Below are 20058 nucleotides of genomic sequence, written 5' to 3' on the forward strand. Positions count from 1 at the left end.
CAACTTCGAGCTTCGAGAGAGCGCCAGCAGAAAAAAAGTGAGTATTTTCGATTTTACTTGCTATCGAAACACTTCCAATTGGACTTTCACAATTTTGAGTGCTGCCAAGTTAGCTATTTTTGAACAAACTAAAACTAGCTTAGGTAAACTAAATATTTTTATCAGAAGTTCGTTAATATAAAACTTCTGCTTTATTGAATATAGGATAATATAAATATTTGTCAGCTCTATTCCTGGTTAAATGTACTTAAAAAACAAATAGAGAATGAAGAAGTGTTAGCTAGTTGTCAAATACGCCATTTTTAGCTATTTTTGCTCATCAATGGTGGGGCAGCACTGACTGAAATAAAAGCTACAGGCCTGTTATCGATAGGTAGTGTTATCGACTTGGTTACTTTGCGCGCTGCTGTCAACTTCAATGTCAAACAGATATATCACAAGTAGTTGAGCCGCAGCAGAAGGCAGACGCGTAAGAAATATGCCCAATTTCAAAGATAAGGTGATTATCGTGACAGGCGCCAGTTCTGGCATAGGTGCAGCCACTGCCGTGCACCTGGCCAGCCTGGGCGGACTGCTGGTAATTGTGGGTCGCAATGAGGCGAAATTAAAGGAAACGGCGGACAATATTCTGGCTGCAGGCGGGTCGCCGGCGCTGCAGCTGCAAGCCGACATGGACAAGGAGGCGGATGTGGAGCAAATCTTGACTGCCACCCTCAAGCAATACGGCAGACTAGATGTGCTGGTCAACAATGCGGGTATCCTTGAGATGGGCAGCATTGAGAACACCAGCTTGGAGCAGTACGATCGCGTGATGAACACCAATGTGCGTGCGCTCTACCAACTGACCATGCTGGCCACCCCGGAGCTGGTCAAGACCAAGGGCAGCATTGTCAATGTGTCCAGTGTGAATGGCATACGCTCCTTTGCCGGCGTGCTGGCCTATAATGTGTCTAAGGCAGCCGTGGATCAGTTTACGCGCTGCGTGGCTCTGGAACTGGCTGCAAAGGGTGTGCGTGTTAACTCTGTGAACCCGGGCGTAATTATTACGGAACTGCAAAAACGCGGCGGCCTGGATGAGGCAACCTATGCCAAGTTCCTGGAGCGCGCCAAGGAAACGCATGCACTGGGCCGACACGGCGATGTGCATGAGGTGGCGGCAGCAATAGCATTCCTTGCTAGCAATGATGCCAGCTTCACAACGGGCGTCAATTTGCCTGTGGATGGCGGTCGTCATGCCATGTGCCCGCGTTAAGCTGGGGATAATAAACATTATGTACATTTAATCTGCAGTCTATATTCAATTATATAGTTGGATAACATGAGAACAATATGTTTCTCATTTGAGATGTTGGTTAAGCCTTAGATCTGTCTGTTGCAGTTGGGTACCTTGTTGGGGTCCTGACGGTCTTTATATGTAATCCGGGCCTAATAAAGATTATTTGCCTTGTCATTTCCTATATATAACATAGCTTTATTTCAAAAGGCACAACATAAATGCATTTGGTTATCTTCGGTCAGGTTCGGTTGTGGTTAACGCGGGCACATGGCATGGCGTCCGCCATCTACAGCCAGGCTGAGGCCCGTGGTGAAGCTGGCCAAATCGCTGGCCAGAAACGTAATGGCATTGGCCACCTCCTCTGTGGTGCCGGGTCGGCCCAAGGCATGTGTGGTTTTCGAGTGCTCCAGGAACTTCTGATATGTAGCCTCGTCCATGCCGCCGCGCTTGTGTAGATTCGTGACCGTAACTCCGGGATTAACACAATTTGCACGCACGCCCTTGGCCGCCAACTCGAGGGCCACGCAGCGCGTAAACTGATCCACGCCCATTTTCGAAATGTTGTAGGCCAGCACGCCGGGAAATGAGCGTATGCCGTTCACGCTGGACACGTTGACAATGTTTCCCTTGGTCTTGACCAGCTCCGGAGTGGCCAGCATGGTCAAGTGGTAGAGCGCACGCAAATTGGTGTTCATCACCCGATCGTACTGCTCCAGGCTGGTGTTCTCAATGCTGCCCGTCTCGATGATGCCCGCATTGTTGACCAGCACATCCAGTTTGCCGTATTGCTTTAGGGTCTCGCTCCACACACGCGCTGTGTCCGCTTCCTTGCTGATGTCGCCCACAACCAGAGCTGGCGCGGCACCAGCTGCTTTACACTGATCGGCCACCTTGTTCAGATTTTCCACATTGCGTCCGTTAAGCGCCAGGCAAGCGCCGTATTTGGCGAACTTAACGGCCGTGGCAGCGCCTATTCCGGAACTGGCGCCTGTTATTAGCACAACTTTGCCGGCGAAATTCATGGCACACACGAGCTGCTGATTAGATTATGTAAGCACTTGCTAGGCTTTAAATGCGCATCTGCCGCAGCTATTATTCTTTTTTGTTTTGTCTTATTGCTTAATTGTTTTCTCGCCGTTCGCTTTGATAAGAGCGAGAGCGCAAGATCGCTGCTCAGCTGTTGGCAGCGTTGCCAGACTGTGGTATTGACAACAGTTGCGCTGACTGCTCGACCATCTGCTTCAGATTTTATACAATCTTTGTCGCCGAAACAGTCAACGCTCGAGACACACTTAAAATAAGTTTCTGATTAGTTCGCTTTTTTGATAACTATACGTTAGCGTCGATATCAAGAGCGCGAGCAAGAACGGAACTGGCTGCCAGACCGCTTCACAACTTCTGGCAGCGTTGCCAGCCTCAGTAAGCGACTGATTAGTGAGCAGTTTAGATTTAAATTTAAATTTAAATGCTTTTGTAATTACTCGTATTTCCTATATAAGACATCATTATTTCAAATGGAACAAAATAAATGTTTGGTTGTGGTTAACGTGGGCACATGGCATGGCGTCCGCCGTCCACAGACAAGCTGAGGCCCGTGGTGAAGCTGGCCAAATCGCTGGCCAGAAACGTAATGGCATTGGCCACCTCCTCTGAGGTGCCGGGTCGGCCCAAGGCATGTGTGGTCTTGGAGCGCTCCAGGAACTTCTGATATTCAGCCTCGTCCATGCCGCTGCGCTTGTGTAGATCGGTAACTATAACGCCGGGATTAACAGAATTGATGCGCACGCCTTTGGGCCCCAACTCGAGGGCCACGCAGCGCGTAAGCTGATCCAACCCCATTTTCGAGATGTTGTAGGCCAGCAAGCCCGGAAATGAGCGTATGCCGTTCACGCTGGACACGTTGACAATGTTGCCTTTGGTCTTGAGCAGCTCCGGAGTGGCCAGCATGGTCAAATGATAGATGGCACGCAGATTGGTGTTCATCACGCGATCGTACTGCTCCAGGCAGGTGTTCTCGATGCTGCCCGACTCCATGATGCCCGCATTGTTGACCAGCACATCCAATTTGCCGTATTGCTGCAGCGTTTCGCACCAAACACGCTCCGTGTCCGCCTCCTTGCTGATATCGCCCACAACCAGAGCTGGCGCGGCACCAGCTGCTTTACACTGCTCGGCCACCTTGTTCAGATTTTCCACATTGCGTCCGTTAAGCGCCAGGCAAGCGCCGTATTCGGCGAATTTAACGGCTGTAGCGGCCCCTATGCCGGAACTGGCGCCTGTTATTAGAACAATTTTGCCGGCGAAATTCATGGCAAGCAGCGCATCTGCCGCAGTTTTTAATCTATTTTGTTTTGTCTTATTGCCTATTGTTTTTTCGGCGAGCCCGCAAGATCGCTGTTCAGCTGTTGGCAGAGTTGCCACACCGTGTTAGCAGCAACAGTTGCGCTGCTTGCTCGGCCGTCTGCTTCAGATTTTGTACAACTTTGCTGCCGAAATGGTCGACATGTGAGGCAACCTAATATTGAGGAGTTTTAAAAGTTATTGGTTAGGACGTTATATTTTGTTGATAACTAAACGCTTGCTTTGATATCAAGAGCGTAAGCAGGAACGCAGCTGGCTGCCAGACCGCTTCACAACTTTTGGCAGCGTTGCCAGCCTCTGCAAACGACAGTTTAGCGAGCTGTTAAACAATTTAAATTCGAATGCTTTTGCAGTTACTCGTACATAATATTTTTATTTATTGAATTATGCAACTTGTTCATCACCTTTACATGCACATGCCACAGAACATATACTTGTATGTCTCTGCATGTTTTAATACTATTTATTATGTGTGTTTTTTTTTTTACAGCGCATTGATATATATCATTTCCATCTCAATATTAAATCTCAAACAACAAAACTGATTTGCGTTTCTTAAGGTTTTTCCACTTGTTTAAAGCGCGCGTGTTCTGACTGCTACAACTTTAGAAAAATATATAGTATATGTATACCGTTATATGTGTGGTGTAGTTAGCATAATATTCGATTACATGGACTGGGTACAAATTTTTGTATACAATTTCCTGTTTTTTTTTTTCGTTTTCATTTTGTGTTTTAACAACTTTTCGTTATATTTTTTTATATATTTTTTTGTCAAGTTCTTACATCTTAATAAATGTTACAAATGGAAGTAAAATTCATTTAGATTTCTCTCTACAAAGCTTGCTATAAAATTGCTCGAAATTTTCTGTGTTTTTGACGAGAGAGTTGGAAGGGAGTGGGTTTTGGGGGGTTTCTTTAAATTTAACTATTTCTTTTCTAAGGCGAACACTTTCAGTGCATAGCAAATGAAAACTAGTGTAAAGCTGTAATTAAAACAAAAAAGTTACATATTTGTTTTTAGCGTTTTTGTTTTTAATGCATAAATAGTTTTTTTGTGTATGTTTTTTTTTAATGATTCGTTTCGGTTTTTTCTATGCTTTTGTTTTTAGTTCTATTATGTAATACAGAATTTTATGCTTAATACAGTTATTAAAAAGTTTTAATTTAAATTAAACTAATTTTAAACTTAGACATTTAATAAAGGCGCGCCTCAAGCGTGCGCTGTTTTCTTGTTTCTTTTTATTTTTTTTGAGGGTTTCCTTATTAATTTCAGCTGTTCATCAAACACAACAAACAATTCAATGTGTGTGTCTGTGTGTGGGGAAAATAATTTTCTGGTATTTGGCATGAAAATCGATTACAAATTTTCAGACAAACATAACGCATTAATATCATTGAACTTAAACAAAAGGCAGATTCGACAGAAATTAGTAACATTTTAAGGATAAGGGGGCGGGGAGGATCCAGTAAGGCGAGTGTGTGGATCTCAACGTGTGTGTGGAACTCATTTGCAGCTCGGCATGTTGGTGTTGTTGTTGTTGTGGTTGTTGTTTTGTGTAAACTAAAAATCTAGAAATAGTACAATACATATATATGGATAGTTAGGCATAGTGTTGGGCGCGAAATCCGCCATTTAACAAAACGACAGCTTAAGAATTGAGATTTAATATGAGGTTCTCAATCAATTCACGAGAGCACACAACAAAAATTACAAAATGTAATGAGATAGTACGCGATTGAGTCAATGAACATGCGACAAACATGCGTTCCACATGCCATAATGTGTGTCTGTGTGTGGATGTTGACTGTGAGTGTGAGTGAAAGGGAGAGTATGTGTGTGTGTGTGTGCGTTTACAGCGTAAAATAGAAAATACATTCAGGCCGCAAAAATAATCCACTCGGGTTGAAGTTTAACTACTACCACCTTGTCCCTTATCGTAGATAAGCTCCTCGCATATCTTGAGCAGATCCGCATTCTCCCGTGACTTTTGTTGCAGCTGCTCAGCCGTCGAGATGCGCGAGACTTCCTCCTTTTTGAGTAAAGCTTTTAATTTTTTCACCTCATCCGTGTGCTCTTTTGTAAGTGTGGCCATCTTTTTGTTGGCACTGCAAAAGGATATAAACTTTGAGTTTGCAAATTGGGCAAAATATGAAGAATTTTGCATACATTTCCATTTGCTGCATGGCATGGCTTTTCATTTGCTCATATCGCTGCTCTTGCTGTCGCAATTTGTCCATTAATTTCTTCTTTTCCTCCAGCAGATTCTCCTCTATCTGTTTTAGTTGTGAGGTCATCTCCTTGCTCTTTTCATATTTGCTAAAACCAAATAGGTAGCAATTAAGATAAAAATATTGAAAGAGAATTCGTGTTGCATCTTCTTACACATGGAGATCGGAGAATGTCGTTTCCAGCGACGTTAAGTGATGATAATTCGAATCACGATCTGTTTGCACTTCCAGCATTTGCCTTTCATGGTTTTGTACCAGCTGCTCCTTGTCATGGATCAGCTCTGCAATGGCTTTCTCGTAGGCCTCAATGACGCCGCTGTGGATTGTGAGTTTAGTGAGAGGAAATATTATTTAGTTATGGAGACCCACTTGAGTTTTGCGTTTGTTTTGTCCTTTTCTGTAATCCGTTTGACCAGCGCCTCTTCGCGTTGCTCGGCATCTTTAAGTTTCTTTTCAATGTCCTCGGAGCGGGTGCTACGGGTAGATATTTTATTTTATTTTTTATTTACGATACGTTCCACACCTGGAAATCCACTTTTACTTACACTTCGTTTTTGATTTTTTTCTCCAGTTCATCCATGTTGTTGTATTTGTTTGTTTTTTCCTCCGAGTTCAGGCTGCGAAATATAAGAAATTTTATTCACACATACGTTCCACATGTTTTTTTTAGCGTTATTTACTTTGAATTATCGAAGGTTTTGTTGCAATCGTTATCGATAACATCCACACTCATTTTTGCATGCTTCTGTGGGTAAGATTAGGTATTATTAGTAGCTCGTTAACCACGCTCGCGGCACACGCCACAACTCACTCTTGTTCTATCCACTGGCGGCTTGAAATCCTTTTGAGCTGCCGCTGCTGCTCCTTTGGCACAGGGTTCAAATGTAAGCGACTGATTGCTGCCGCTGGTCTCGTGCTCCTCCAATGTGGGACTCAATGCACGTGTTAAATTGTTGTTGTTGCTGAGTATGTTGAGCAGCGCCTGCTCCTGCTGCTGTAGCTGCTGCTGCGACTGACTTACTGGTACCGGAGCACCCAGAAGCGGATCAAATTTCAATAGTAACGAGCTCCGATCGATGGGCGGCGCATTGTTGCTGCCTTTTGTGTACAAATAATCGAAATCTGATGAATTGAGTATAACTGTATGTGTTTACGTGTGTGTGTGTTTTCGGCAATTACGAATGTGTGAGTGTGCGTGGGTGTGTGTGTGTAGTTGAGATACGAGTGCATGCGCGTGCATTTTGTTGTTGTTGAATGAAAAAGAGATAAACACAAAAGTTAGTTGATAAATTCGAATTATATATATATAGTATATATTATTAAATTGTATCAGATATGGCATATTATGACGTTATTTCATAAATACTAATGCATATGTATAGATATGTATAGATATAGCAATAGAAACTGGGCACATGACAAAGATTGACGTTGTTGGGTTGGGCATAGGCGACTTTGAATTGCGCTACTATCAGAATCAGAACTAATGAGCTTTGCATGCGAGCATTTGGCGAATGAACATCAGATATTTAATATGCGGCACTTCGAACAATACACATTTTACATGATATTTAAGTGATGTTTCTCTGTGCCAATGTACCCCACATAGATGTACATGTGTAGCGCCCTAATGCCTAGTACGTACGTGAATGCGCTCTCTTGTTCTTTGTACTTCACTTTTGAAAACAAAAGCGGCAGGAAAAAGGCGACGACGATATTTAAATAACTTGCGGCATGACTCAAACTGGGCGCTACCCTGTAAGGGGGCACAAGTGTTGCCAATCCAATCGTCAAAAATGGCCAAAAATAGCTGAATCAGCTATTGCAACGGAAATTGCCAAAAAAAAAAAAATAGATTTAAACATTTTAACCGTTTCCGGCTGAAATTGTCCAAACCTAGCTAGAAAACAGCTGATTTGGCAACACTGGTCTTACCCCGTCCCAATTGGGCGAGGTTTGTCGCACAGAAGCCGCATTATTTGGCCAACATGCGCGCAATATAAACAAATGTCAAATGGAAACGGCTTTAAAAATAGTAAAACGTGGAAGCCCGGGCAGGCCCAGATAAACACAGATGCATGGCATATAAGAATGCGGGTCACTCAACTGCAGGGCGTAAGGAAAGCAAAACAAAAATAATATTATCCAAATACAAATCGAGAACAAAACAAAGACCAAAGCCGCAATTGCCATTTGTGAGTCATTTTATGCAATAGTAGGAAGGCACGAAGTGGGTTGCTTTTTTTTTTTTTATTATTATGAACCGTGAACCAATTGACAAACTGATGCATTGACAAGACACAATGGTAAAGGAAAGAGCGTGAGAGCGCGTGCGAGTCAGAGCTTAGTGAGAGTAGCTCTCGCGCGAAAAGTTTTTACACTGTGCTGCGTTTTAATTGCTTGTCCGTCTGTTTCTTGTCAACTTTTGCATTTTCAAGATTTTTTACAGTTATTAAAATACTCAATGTTAACCGTGACCACGCAGCGCCCACACGCACACACACACAATCCAAATCACATGCACAGTTACACACAGACACACACACACAATCAATTTTTACGCTCTCGCTCTCATTGGAAAAAATACAACTTTTTACTTCAGTCTACGTCTTCAGCTTGTGGCTTTATTTATGCTTCTTTTTGTTTTTTTTTTTTTATTTTTTTTTTATTTGTTTCTTTCGCATTTTGTCATTGACACTTTTGTGTAACTGGGCAAGTTGTTGTTTTTGCTGTGTGACCAGCTGCTTTGTGTTTGAGCGTATTTGCGCAAATTTCACCAGGCAAACATATCGCAAACATATGCTATACGCAGCCAATACAATAAATATTTGTTTTTAAATAAAACATTTTCAATTACATTTGCTGGTATGCTAGTACTCCACGAAAAGAAGAGGCGCAGCAGTTGTTGTTTAGCGACAACGCGACGCGGACAGAGGCTGTGGCTGTGGCAGCAGCGACAACGTCAAAAGTTGAAAACTAACTGAAATGGAATGCTAATATGCTTACTTTTCTCCGATGCCAATAAGAAAACCAGCGCACGCACGCACACACACCTACACACAGCACACACTCATACGAACTGAGTCAGAGAGCGTACGCGGAGAGTCGCGAGGCAAGTTGGATTCTGACTGGAGTGTGTGACAGTGACGCGTATGCAATGAGCAAGTGTGACGCGCCAGCGCCAAGAGAGTCTCGCCATATGGTGAGAGTAAAATAATGTGTATGTGTTAGTGTGTATTGTGTACACGTTGTGTGTTCTGGTGCTGCTCGCTCACTAGCGTAGTAAAAGTGCATGAGCAAGTTCTATGCAAGATTCTCCTGCTTGGTGTGTGAGTGGGATAGTGAGAGCGACCAGCTACGGGTGCAATGCGCTATGAAGAGATTATAGTGATGAATGGGCACAACAAATATTTCACTTTAAAATTTGTTTTAAACAAATGCAAAGTATTCTATTATCTTTTTTTTTAGAAAATATGGTTATTTTGATTTAAGCGCTTTCTTTGTTAGCTGGGTTCCACTGTAGTTGCCTCCCCCTCTTCCAACTAGACTTGACCGAGAGACAGTTCTATCGATATGCACTTATCTGAATTGTATTAGTATATAGAGTTGCATTTGTTTAGGCAACGATAACGATAATTGCGGCAAGTTTAAAAATGAATTTATTAATGGTAAATTAAGTGAAGTGTAAAGCGTGCAGTGGGCGAATCATTAAAAGAAATTATTTTGCATATATGAGCAATTTTCCAATTAGGCAACGCCTTACGTTAATAAGCCAAAAATATAAATGCGCTCATCGGGGGCACACACAGTTACACGCGCTGAGGCAGTCAGACAAATGGCCAAACGACAGTTCATCAATTGGGCAGCGTGACGTCACAGCGGAGACATTTACGTTTATTTTGTTGCGGCGATTACGGCATACTGATAAGGGTTCGAGTGCGCAGAGAGCGAGAGAGTAAAAATTGAGAGACCAAAAGTGCTGTCAGATTGAGAGCATAAGTGAGGGCGCACAAAAAAACGTGCACCCAATTTGACTCCGCACGTGTGTATGTGAGTGTGTGTTTATGTGCAAAGGGGCAATGCGGCATTTTCGAAGTACAACGGCTGCATTAAAATGCATTTAAAGCAACAACATAACATGCAGACAGCTACGCGGCAGCCAAAAATTATGCGCTTAATTGACGTCGCATGGTTGTTGCTTCCTGCCCTGTTTGTGTTCCGTTATGTTGTGGTATTGAAGTTCAGGTTCATTGCCTTGCATGTGGAGGTTTATTTTTACAGTTAGACACAGTCTAGGCAAGCGGGTGGCACATGCAAATGAACTATCCTCGGCCCTGGCTTGTGCCCACATTTCAAGTTCAAATGCCAAAGCCGGTGTAATCTTCCCCATCTCCCACGACCTGGCAGCTCATGAGCTAAGGTCACGAATATAGCAGACGACATTGATTTTAATAGAGAATGCGGTAGGTACGGAAGAGGGGGGGGAGGGGGCGGTGAGGGACGTGCACGATTATTAAAAGAAAATTGCATTTAGTATAGGGTGCGTGGCGTGGCACGTGCCACAAGCACGAAGTCTTGCTATCGCCTTAAAGTAAATTTTGAAATTGGAAACTATAAAATATTACTTTCTTAAAATTATTATTAGAAATTGAATAGAATATTATTCAACAAATGCAACAGATAAAAAAAAAAAAAAAAAGAATGCACATAAGATAAGGTTCTTGCTCGTGTTTAAGAAGTGCGACACGCACTCATCTCTAATTTTGTATAATGGAATTTTAGTAATCGGATGTAATGCAAATAGAAGGGCGTAAGTTAGGGGGCGTTACTTACTGTTGTTGTTGCTGGCTCCGTCGTGGAACTCTGCATCATGGAATTGCTCATCGGTTACGCTGCCTTTCTTGCCCCTGGCCAAGCTGGCCAAGCTACCGATGCACTGTGGCTGCTTGAAGATGTCATCGGAAATGGGCGACATGGCGCCAAAGTGATCCACATAGACATCCTCCTTTTCATCGCCGGCACTGAGCTGCTCCTTAACAGACAGCTTTTGCTCCTCGACATTAGCTGGCACATCTGCGTGGATAGACGGACGCTTGAGTTGGACGGGCAGCTGCTCCAGCTGCGGCTGGTGCTCTTGCTGTTCTGAAACTGCTTGAGGCTCGGTTAGCTGTCCTGTCGACTTCTTGTCGACGCTGTGGATCGACTGATCCACATCCATGGGCTCCAAATCATCAGCCATGATATTCTCCTCGGTAGCCTCTAGTGCCGGCGATGCGTCCTGCTCCATGCAAAAAGTGCGTCGCATTTGATTTGATCCCAATCCGCGCTGCTGCTCCTCCTCCTTGTGCAGATTCTCCACGGAAAGAGTGCGCCGCTGCTGCTTCTCCGGAGTTTCCTGCAGTGGTGCGGCATAGGTGGCATTTAATTGATTTTCCTCCTGGCCGCGATCATACGCTTGGGAATCGCTGAGCCGCTTGGCCGCCTGTTGCTCTGCTGGATCCGTTCTTACCAAGAAGGTGCGTCTTTGCTGGCCGCCGGCTGTATTTAGCGCCACACCAAAACTTGCCCCCGACGGGCGTCCAGCTCTCTCAATCGACTCCGGACTGGCGCTGTCAAAGGTGCCGTTGAGTGGGGAATTGTCAGCGAGGGGCTGCTGCAGCGGCCCCTCAGGGCTGGAGCCCGTCACGGTCAATTGTATGGGTAGCGGCGACCTGGCTATGACTCCGCTCAGGCACAGTTTAGGCTCGGCGGCGGGCTCAATGTTCGCCTGTTCCAGATATTGCATCTCCTCCTGCTCGGCCGGCGCATGCGGTGAGCGTGGAAAGTGCCTCGGTGATTCCGCAGGTGATCTTACAGGGAAACTGGGCGATATCGGCCCAGAGCAGCCATTTTGCGAGCCAATACTTATATTCAGTTCTAGTGCTGGTAACGGACTGGGCTGCTTAGGTACGGGCGCCACAGTTGCCACGGGCTTGGGCGGCAACGCTTGCAGCTCGTCCACGTGCCTGTCTGCACTCGCCATGACGTCTGCCTCCTGCTGTGGCTCTTCAGGTGGCTGGGCGTAGACCTGCAAGGCCAACAGCTCCACCAGCTCCTCAGGCGTCTTCATTCGATGTGTGGGTATGGGCGGCGATGTGGGCAACAGCTGACATGGTGGTGCCTGCAATGTGGGCGCGATTAGAGCTGCATCAGATTGTGGAATGGGCTGCTCCAGCAGTTGCTCTACAGAATCTGGCGTCTGCAATGGAGCAGAGACTGGCACTGCTTCGGGTATCTGCAGTGGGGAGAGTGGGGCAGAAGCTGCAGAGTCTGAAACTGGTTGCTCCACATCTTGCTTCTTCTGGTGTGTGGGCAATGGTGGTGATAACGGAGCCGGGGCAGGAGCTGGCTGCGATTCGGTTTGTGCATTCGGCGTTAGATGATCCTTAATTTTGTCTGAATCTGAAGCAGTGGGTACTAGTTGCTCCAGCTGTAGGTCCGTAATTGGGATCGTCTGCTGTACGGTTGGATATATTGGAGCTGGAGCAGCAATTGGTTGCGACGTGGCTGTCTCCTGCTCCTTTAGCATGGATTGTCCCAGCTTTGAGAATTGTTCCAGCTTTAAGGATTGTTCCAGCTTTAAGTCCTGCTGCATGGACTGCTCCTTTGGCACGGCTTCTTTCTGCTGCATGGACTGCTCCTTTGGCACGGCCTCCTCCCGCTGTTCCTCTACTTTTGGCATCCCCCTTTGCTGTGTCGGCTGCTGAGCCTCCTCTTCCTGCTGCATTGCCCCGTCCAGCAACTGCTGCTGCAGCTGCTGACGGTCCTCCGGTGCGAGCACATCCTTTAGCAATTCCATTGTCTCATTAATATCATCGACATCCATTGGCTCGCAGCTGTTGTTATGAGCCGCATCGCTCAGCGTATTCTCGAGCGTTGTTGCTGTCACATTGGACAGTTGCTGCTGCTCCAGAACGTCATTTAAGGCGCTCGAGTAGGCCTCCAGGTCGGACTGGTCCGCCGAGAGCTTGCCGCTGTTCAGGGAAAGGCACTCGGCATAAACATCGGAATCGGAGTTGTATTCGTGCTCGCTCAGCTTAAGCGTTGTCGAGCTGAGCACAGGAGCACATGCATCCGACTTCAGTTGAGCTGTGGGAAGATGGGCTTTGTTTAAAAGTAGGTTCGTCTTTGTTTCGTTAACAGACTGTCACCTTCCATTTCGACGCTGAGCGGCGCCAGTTCTGGTATTTGGGTCTCGTCGAACTCGGGCAAACCCGTGAACTTGAGCAATGGCTGCTCCTTGTCCCGCGGCGTGCTCGGCTGCGATGTGGAGCGCATTGCCGCGACCAGCGCTTTCTGCTGCTCCAAGCTGTGCCTGGCCGGACCTGGCTTTACGGCCAGTGGACTCAGCTGCAGGCGGCGCATAAAAGAAAGAAAACGAACAGATCGTTAATCTTAAAATTAAAATTCAAAAATTAATATATTCAACATTTTGCGCATCGCGTGTGAAATGCAAAAAAAAAAAAAAACAACACAATCTTTGGGAGACTCTTGCGAGAAAAAACAAGAAAAATTGTGAAAAATAAATAAATTAAGGGGGGCAGCTTACGTAGTCCAAACAATTGGCAACCGAAACGTAAACAAGCCAAAAGCGAATTAAAAATTACGAAAATAATGATCATCATCATCATCAAAAACATGGGCGACAGCAGCTGCCCGGCTGAACCGCTGACATGTCCCAATTGGACGCAGGGGCACGGCAGGGAACAGCTGGTGACCAAAATAGGACACAATCCGGGTGAATCCGATCACGAAAAAGGCGAAAAGTAGATTCTAAAATATAAAATACCCTAAATAGACCGAAAGACGATGTATGCGGAACTTATTCTACTTGCTTTCAATACAATCCATAACCAAATTAATATGAAACTTTAATTGCATTCCACTTTAGCTTTTCCTTATGGAATACATTAATCACAATCTATGTTAAAGTGGAACCTATCCAACCTGCATTCAATACAATCCACAACCAATTTATTTGAATCGTTAATTGCATTCCACATGCTAAAATACACTACTTTAATAGCGTTATATCGATGTTGTTTGTGAAATGCGTTGATGCCAATCTTCTAATTAGAGTGGAACCTATTGAATACAATCCACGCCCAACTTATCCGAAACATCAAATGCATTCTCCGCTTAAATACAACATTTTAATAGCATTTGTCGATGTTCCTTGTGGAATGCATTCATTACAATCTAATGCAATAGTTCTAAGAGAGTGGAACATATTTAAATAAACTGAACAGTACAGATTCAGATTATGTGCCAGCATAGCTCAGCATACGTAGAACGTTTTAAATTATTTTCGATTTAATGTTAGTACAGAACCCGAAACTTGTGCAGATAAGTTAAATCTGTTCAACTCACATTCCACCAAAGCTAAGCATATGTGAAGCACATTGGAACATTAAGCTTATAATTAAAAAGAGCTCGAAAGTTATCTAAATATACCCTATAAACTTATAGCATAATAAAAGGAAAATAGCTTAAGCTGGCGTTCCACGACATCCAAACACATATGTGGAACGCATTTGGTCTTAGGTTACCTTCTGTGGAACTAATACTATTGACACAGAATTCTATCAGAATTATATTATAGGCAAACCATATAACGCTGGTCACAACTGACCAAGTTTGAGGGAATGACACATCTACATCCACACACACACCTACACACACACACACACACTCTCGCACAGCACACACGACGCAGCCAACCCGGTCGGTTGCCCGGCCCGAGACGAACGAAAAGCAAATGTCATTAAATTTAAAAGCAGCCCGAAACATGGTGGGGGGAATTGGGGTAGGGTGAGATTAGGTGAGGTGCAACCGGGGTAAGTGGGTCGCCAGGCGGCGTCTGCTTGTTGGCAGTGCAAAAAAAAAAATGAAAAATAAATATCTGAATAGGAATTAAATCTGTGTGGCGTGTGGCGATGTCGGCGGCCAATTGCAGGCGACGCTGTTGGAAGGCCTTGCGGCCCGTCAATGCAAGCGAAATTTAATTAGAGCAATTGCAAGCCGCAAGGTTAAAGTCAGTCGGGAGCGGGTTAAAGTGGCGGGGAGGGCAGGGGAAACAGGGCAGGTGATTTGAAACGGGGTGCGCCTGGGCATTAGGCACGATGACAAATTGTGTTTTGTGTGTAATAAAATTGGACTAATGGGAATTTATCTAGCGAACCGTGTGGATCCTGTTCTACAGAAAATGTGAAAATTAAATTACATTTTTATAATGCAAATTTAAATAAACACAATCCACAAGCAGCTATTCGTGTATTGACGTGCAGCAAAAGTCTTATTCTTTTCAAAGCAGAAGCTTTTAAAAGCGAGCAATTTTGCTAAATTGTATTTGATATAATGCACAAGTCTATAATTATTCTAAAACGCAATCTAAATCCACAGGATTCTCACCTACAATCCGCTCTATCCCCCACCCGCAACCCACTTTCACTCTTCATTCTCAAACCCCTTTATTAATCCACCCGTTTCCAACTTACGCTCACTATCCACAACTAAGATCCACACATTTCTCACCTACAATCCGCTCCAAACCCACTCACAATCCGAATCCGACATTCATGCACAATCCACACCTACCTCAAGGCTCATTGCCTGTAAATGTTCCATTTCACGTGCGGTTACTTGATCCAGATTGAAATTAATCTCACTGAGTAGCTGTTTGATGGTTTCTCTAGTGCTGTTTGTTGACTTGGGTGCAGAGTCTGGACATGGAACAGGCGCATCCACATGATCGATCAAATCTTTGTGCTGCCGCTCCAGGCTATCCAAATCCTGGGCAGCTGAATCAAATAGACTATCCAGTTCCGGGTCAATGGAACAGCGATCCATGGCTAATGTAATGAACGCAGTGGGGCTGGATAAAGAGGGCCTGGAGCTGGGCACAGCTGTTGGGGCACTGGAACTGCAACTGGCCGAGGGTCCGGGTGCGGGCGCTGGCTCGGTCTCTGGCAGCACAATGCTGTTGGGTCGCTTTATGAGTTTCGATAGGAAATCCATTTGTTCGAAAATAATTTTCTTACGCACGATTTGCTGCACGTTCTTTTCGGTTCGGACTACGGTTCACTGCGCGTGCCACAAACGGGAAAACAAACAACTTTTGGCGCTTGGCTTTTCCACTTTATGTATTATATATATACATATAAACCTGTACATATATATAATTCTAGCTAAACTTGTGTAAAATCTGTATTTTAGAGTTCTGCTGTCGCCGCCTGCTACTCGGACAGTTGGCATTCAAAAATATTTGATTTTTCTACGCTCATCATTGAATAATAGATCCGATTTTACGCGTCGTCCGCTCGCGTTTGTCTTGACTTCCACGTTTCGTGTCGTTGTTTGAAATCAATTTAAAAATATTTTTCGTTTCAATTTGCCGTGCGACCGCAACGTGTGTACGCATGTGTGAGTGTGTGTGAGAGAGGGAGAGACCGAGATGAGAGAGAGCGCTGTCTATTCGAATGACATCCACAAAACGATCGCAACGTTTGGGCTCTGCGCACCCCCAAAAGGGGTTCTCTTTCTCTCTCTCACTCTCTCTCTGCCACTCTCTCTGTCTCTCTCACACGATCACACGTCTTATCTCTAATGATCAATAAAAGGTTGTGTATTTTTGTATAAAAGTCCCGCTACATTTTGTGATCTATTTTACAGTCTTTTGTACGGTCTTGCCAACGATCGCTGATCTAAATTAGTCGCTTACTTCACATAAAGATTTTTGCAAATGTTTTTAAATATTTTTTGAATAATTAAAACAAGATTATAAGTTTCTTTAATACAGTGTAGATCACTGATCTTAAGCTAGAGAGTTGTAGATTCAGCTATGACTAACAATTTCCGTGCCTTTGATTAGAGAATTTAATTAAGTTAATTGATTTTTTAATTAGATGTAGATCACCGAGTGTAATTTGCTTTAAATGAAGCTGCCAAAGATCAGATCTATATTGAAATATTCAGGCTTTTGATCACATTATTTAGTGTATCACATTATATATTGTATGATTTTTGTAAACTGCGAACATTGATCAAAAGATAAACTCTTTCGTTTTGAAATGTTTTTGACTATGAATTCCCTTCCTCGGGTAAGATCTTTTACACAGTGTATCAGCTGTTAGAGATCACTTATGTTGATTATATGCTGTGCTTATGATTATACTCCCACTCGGCGAGAAATGTTTCTAACCCTTAAATGTTTTAATCGTTAAGCATTTGATTCGATAATCATTTAACTCGCGTCGTATGGGTGTTTCGTGAATGCAATTTAATTAGTTGCCTAATTGAACCTGCAGTCAATTTATTGATCTTGCCACAGGCAAGTGGGGCAGCACAAGGCGACCGTCTTGGAGGCGCAACCGACGCCAACTAATTCACAGAATGCAAAGCGAAAAAATGCAACCACAAAAAAGCAGAGAAGAGCGAAGAGCGAAATAATGGGGCAATGCAGCTTGGGCTAATGATAGAAAGCCACGTTTGTTAAGAGCTCAGCTGGGGCAGCACCCTGTACACGCCATGTGGATGCCAAGTGACAGCCAGAGACATGCGATCCCGCAGCAACCATTGTTGCGCATCGTGCACTTGAGGAAGTGCTCCACATGGCCCCCACCTGGCCGCACCCTTCTACATCTGATTTTGCATATTTTGAGGGAAACCAAATATCAGACGATGAGCCATGACGAGCCGGCAAGAAGGGCGGCCAATGGGTGACAGGTGACAAGATATGATACCATACTGAACATGGAAGCAGTTCCCATTTCACAGTTGCAGTTCCAGTTGCATTTAACCAGTTGCAGCTGCATTGCATTTAAGTGCAACATTAGACAGCCTTTGGCCAGCGGCACAGGCAGACACAGTCATGGTGTAAACAAGAAAAGAGCGCTCGTTTTGAGAGTGAACGACTGGGAGACACCCTGTAGCGAAAGGAAAAAATTCAGAAATTGATCGATAAATTACTAAAATAATTATGACCTTTTCAGGCTATAACGATAGTATTAAATTCTGTGTATAAACCTAATCTCAAGGCTCTACCTTCTAATATTGAGGCTGTTGGGTAAATGTATAAGAGAGTAACATATTCCTTTTAATAGACATGTTTGGTATCTGTTGCAAGTAAAGGGTATCAAAACAAACAAGCCAAGGGGACGCCAAAGACAACAACAAGACGATGATGTTAAGGAGGGTAGAGTGCAGGCAATTTGAACCTAGCCTATAAATAGACGGAAAACAAATGCGGACGGCAGCGATTCATGTGGGGGAGGCGACAACGTCGACGACTTGTCAATGAACTCTGCCATGCCGGAAAGTAGCCCAAAAAATGACGAAGATGCCGCACAAATGTGGCAAGAGCTGGAAAGAGTTGTCATGAAAAAAATCCGACAGGAGCTGGAACGAGATAAGTTTCCAGGAACAGATCATGTCTGCAGACTCTAACGTAGCCAGGAAACATATTCTTTTGTATATGTATATATACTTTTTGGCACATCTGGACGCTGTCCGGCATAAACAATTGAACATGTCAAGTGCAGATGGCAATTTACAGTTGAAACAAGCACAATTAATTCGTATATTAAATACATATATGCCTATTGAATATATATTCGGAATTTGCGCACTTCGCCTACCGCATTTGGTGGCCAATGGTCCAACGATGCGGGCTCCCTGGACTTCAAGTGCTTGCCCGGCTTGTTGCCCATTTGGCTGGGTATATAGATATATGTATATATATATATATATATATACTGCGCGTTAGTTAACGTCCGATCGCCACGACTTGTAGAACGCACTGAACGTCAGCAACAACAGGCAACACCAGCGGCAGCAGCAAGCCATTATAAAAAGTAACAGGGGCTGCCAGACTGATGGAGACCCTGTGAACACGCGCCGCAAGTGCCTGATTAAATAACTTTTGAGCTTTTTATTAGAAAGTTATAAAATGTTCAAAGATGCCAGCTCACAAATTAGGGCAATTTCTTGTGGAATACTTCTTCATAAAGAGGGGGCTGTATTATAAGTCAAATATTGTGATCGACTGGGCGGCGGCTGTTAGGTTAGGTACAAAACAAGCAAAATGTAATGTACGGCATCAGGAGTAACGAAAACAACAACAGCGAAAAGCAGCGACAAAATTTTTGGTTTGCAGCGAGCGTTCAGCGAGAAGCCCATCGATCACCAGAAGCCAGAGACGCAGTTGCCAATAAAGACAGAAAACTGCACAGCGCGCGATCAGTGCACATACACACACACTCATACATGCAATCACATACATATATATATATATATATATACATACATTCTCATGTTTTGTATTAGAAAGTGAATGCTAATTGTGTCTTATTTTGTTTTTAACGGCACGCCCACTCGCCGGTGGGCCTGTAACACGCTCCGGCAACGCTGATTGATTAATTATTTGGCCTACCTTTGCGCCGCCATCGTTTGTATTCAGCTCCTTTAACACGCTGCGGCTGCCGAGACTCACATTCAGTTGGGAATCCGGGGCATCTGCTGCATTTAGATCCATGACATGGGATTTGTGTAATTATCCGAAGAAAACAATACTTATTAATGCAAATTTTAACAATAACAATTATTTTAAGCGCAACGCGTAAAAAAAATGCCGCTACAATTTAAAGTCGACGCAGGGCAGAAGAAGCACAGCTCTGTTACATTAACATTTTGCTACGCTGTTATTAACAGCGAGCCTAGAGAAGCCTATAAAATTTCGCATAAATGAGTTTGCCTATGTAATACTAGAAAAAATGACATGAATAATAACAGCACATGTCAAATTTAATATATCAACAACTTTTTACCCAGAAATTCGCTGAACGAAGATTGAGTTTAAACCTAACAGCCACTAAGTGACTGCTGATCAGGCTATCCAACAATTAATAACAGGGGCAGAACAGTGCCATCAGAGCTCAACTGTTATTTAACATTTCGATGGCGAAACCACACAGGTATGCTTTTGGTAAGCTATCGATATATTTTTTACCAGGCTCAACAGTTGTGCCTCTGATATGCTGCGTAATTGTAAACGGTTAAGCAGCTGTTGCATAGCAAAATCTTTATAGGCGCTAATTTTCAAATTAGCCCTAAAAAAAATTATTTAGAATGTTTTGGTATGCTTTATTAAAAAA

The 20058-nt window shown here is 44.0% G+C and overlaps 4 protein-coding genes across 13 annotated transcripts; 1 reads left to right on the top strand and 3 right to left on the bottom strand.

Moving 5' to 3' along the window:
- Positions 1 to 398: 398 nt before the first annotated feature.
- LOC6632406 (meso-2,3-butanediol dehydrogenase) lies at positions 399 to 1283 on the top strand. The gene has a single exon (XM_002056585.4). It carries the CDS (start codon positions 479 to 481, stop codon positions 1250 to 1252), a length of 774 nt encoding a protein of 257 aa, XP_002056621.1. The 5' UTR covers positions 399 to 478; the 3' UTR covers positions 1253 to 1283.
- Positions 1284 to 1450: 167 nt separating this feature from the next.
- Positions 1451 to 2430, bottom strand: LOC6632407 (uncharacterized oxidoreductase TM_0325). The gene has a single exon (XM_002056586.4). The coding sequence runs from the start codon at positions 2296 to 2298 to the stop codon at positions 1531 to 1533; it is 768 nt and encodes a 255-aa protein (XP_002056622.1). The 5' UTR covers positions 2299 to 2430; the 3' UTR covers positions 1451 to 1530.
- Positions 2431 to 2724: 294 nt separating this feature from the next.
- On the bottom strand, positions 2725 to 3818 carry LOC6632408 (uncharacterized oxidoreductase TM_0325). Its single transcript, XM_002056587.4, has one exon. The coding sequence runs from the start codon at positions 3584 to 3586 to the stop codon at positions 2819 to 2821; it is 768 nt and encodes a 255-aa protein (XP_002056623.1). The 5' UTR covers positions 3587 to 3818; the 3' UTR covers positions 2725 to 2818.
- Positions 3819 to 4314: 496 nt separating this feature from the next.
- tacc (transforming acidic coiled-coil protein) lies at positions 4315 to 19561 on the bottom strand. 10 transcript variants are annotated; one of them, XM_002056588.4, is made up of 11 exons: positions 15506 to 16226; positions 13060 to 13258; positions 10703 to 12997; positions 6681 to 7009; positions 6550 to 6614; positions 6415 to 6486; positions 6239 to 6343; positions 6024 to 6185; positions 5808 to 5957; positions 5565 to 5746; positions 4315 to 5209 (listed from the first exon to the last, which is right to left on the bottom strand). In XM_002056588.4, the coding sequence occupies exons 1-11, from the start codon at positions 15923 to 15925 to the stop codon at positions 5202 to 5204; spliced, it is 3987 nt and encodes a 1328-aa protein (XP_002056624.2). In that variant the 5' UTR covers positions 15926 to 16226; the 3' UTR covers positions 4315 to 5201. The 10 variants fall into 10 exon arrangements, with proteins under 10 accessions (XP_002056624.2, XP_070063708.1, XP_015025788.1 ...); XM_070207607.1 differs by having other exon boundaries at positions 4315 to 5746; positions 15506 to 15887; positions 15953 to 16224; XM_015170302.3 differs by having other exon boundaries at positions 4315 to 5746; positions 15506 to 15887; positions 15949 to 16224.
- Between the last annotated feature and the right edge of the window lie 497 nt (positions 19562 to 20058).

This window comes from Drosophila virilis, chromosome 2 (assembly GCF_030788295.1).
Source record: "Drosophila virilis strain 15010-1051.87 chromosome 2, Dvir_AGI_RSII-ME, whole genome shotgun sequence".
NCBI classification, from domain to species: Eukaryota; Metazoa; Arthropoda; class Insecta; order Diptera; family Drosophilidae; genus Drosophila; species Drosophila virilis.

Coding starts and splice junctions, on each gene's coding strand:
- LOC6632407 (XM_002056586.4), bottom strand. CDS start 2,298: ATGAATTTCGCCGGCAAAGTTGTGCTAATAACAGGCGCCAGTTCCGGA.
- tacc (XM_015170303.3), bottom strand. CDS start 15,925: ATGGATTTCCTATCGAAACTCATAAAGCGACCCAACAGCATTGTGCTG. Junction 6,186..6,238: donor AAAACAAACGCAAAACTCAA/GTGGGTCTCCAT, acceptor CACAATCCACAG/CGGCGTCATTGAGGCCTACG. Junction 5,958..6,023: donor ACATTCTCCGATCTCCATGT/GTAAGAAGATGC, acceptor ATTTGGTTTTAG/CAAATATGAAAAGAGCAAGG.
- LOC6632408 (XM_002056587.4), bottom strand. CDS start 3,586: ATGAATTTCGCCGGCAAAATTGTTCTAATAACAGGCGCCAGTTCCGGC.
- LOC6632406 (XM_002056585.4), top strand. CDS start 479: ATGCCCAATTTCAAAGATAAGGTGATTATCGTGACAGGCGCCAGTTCT.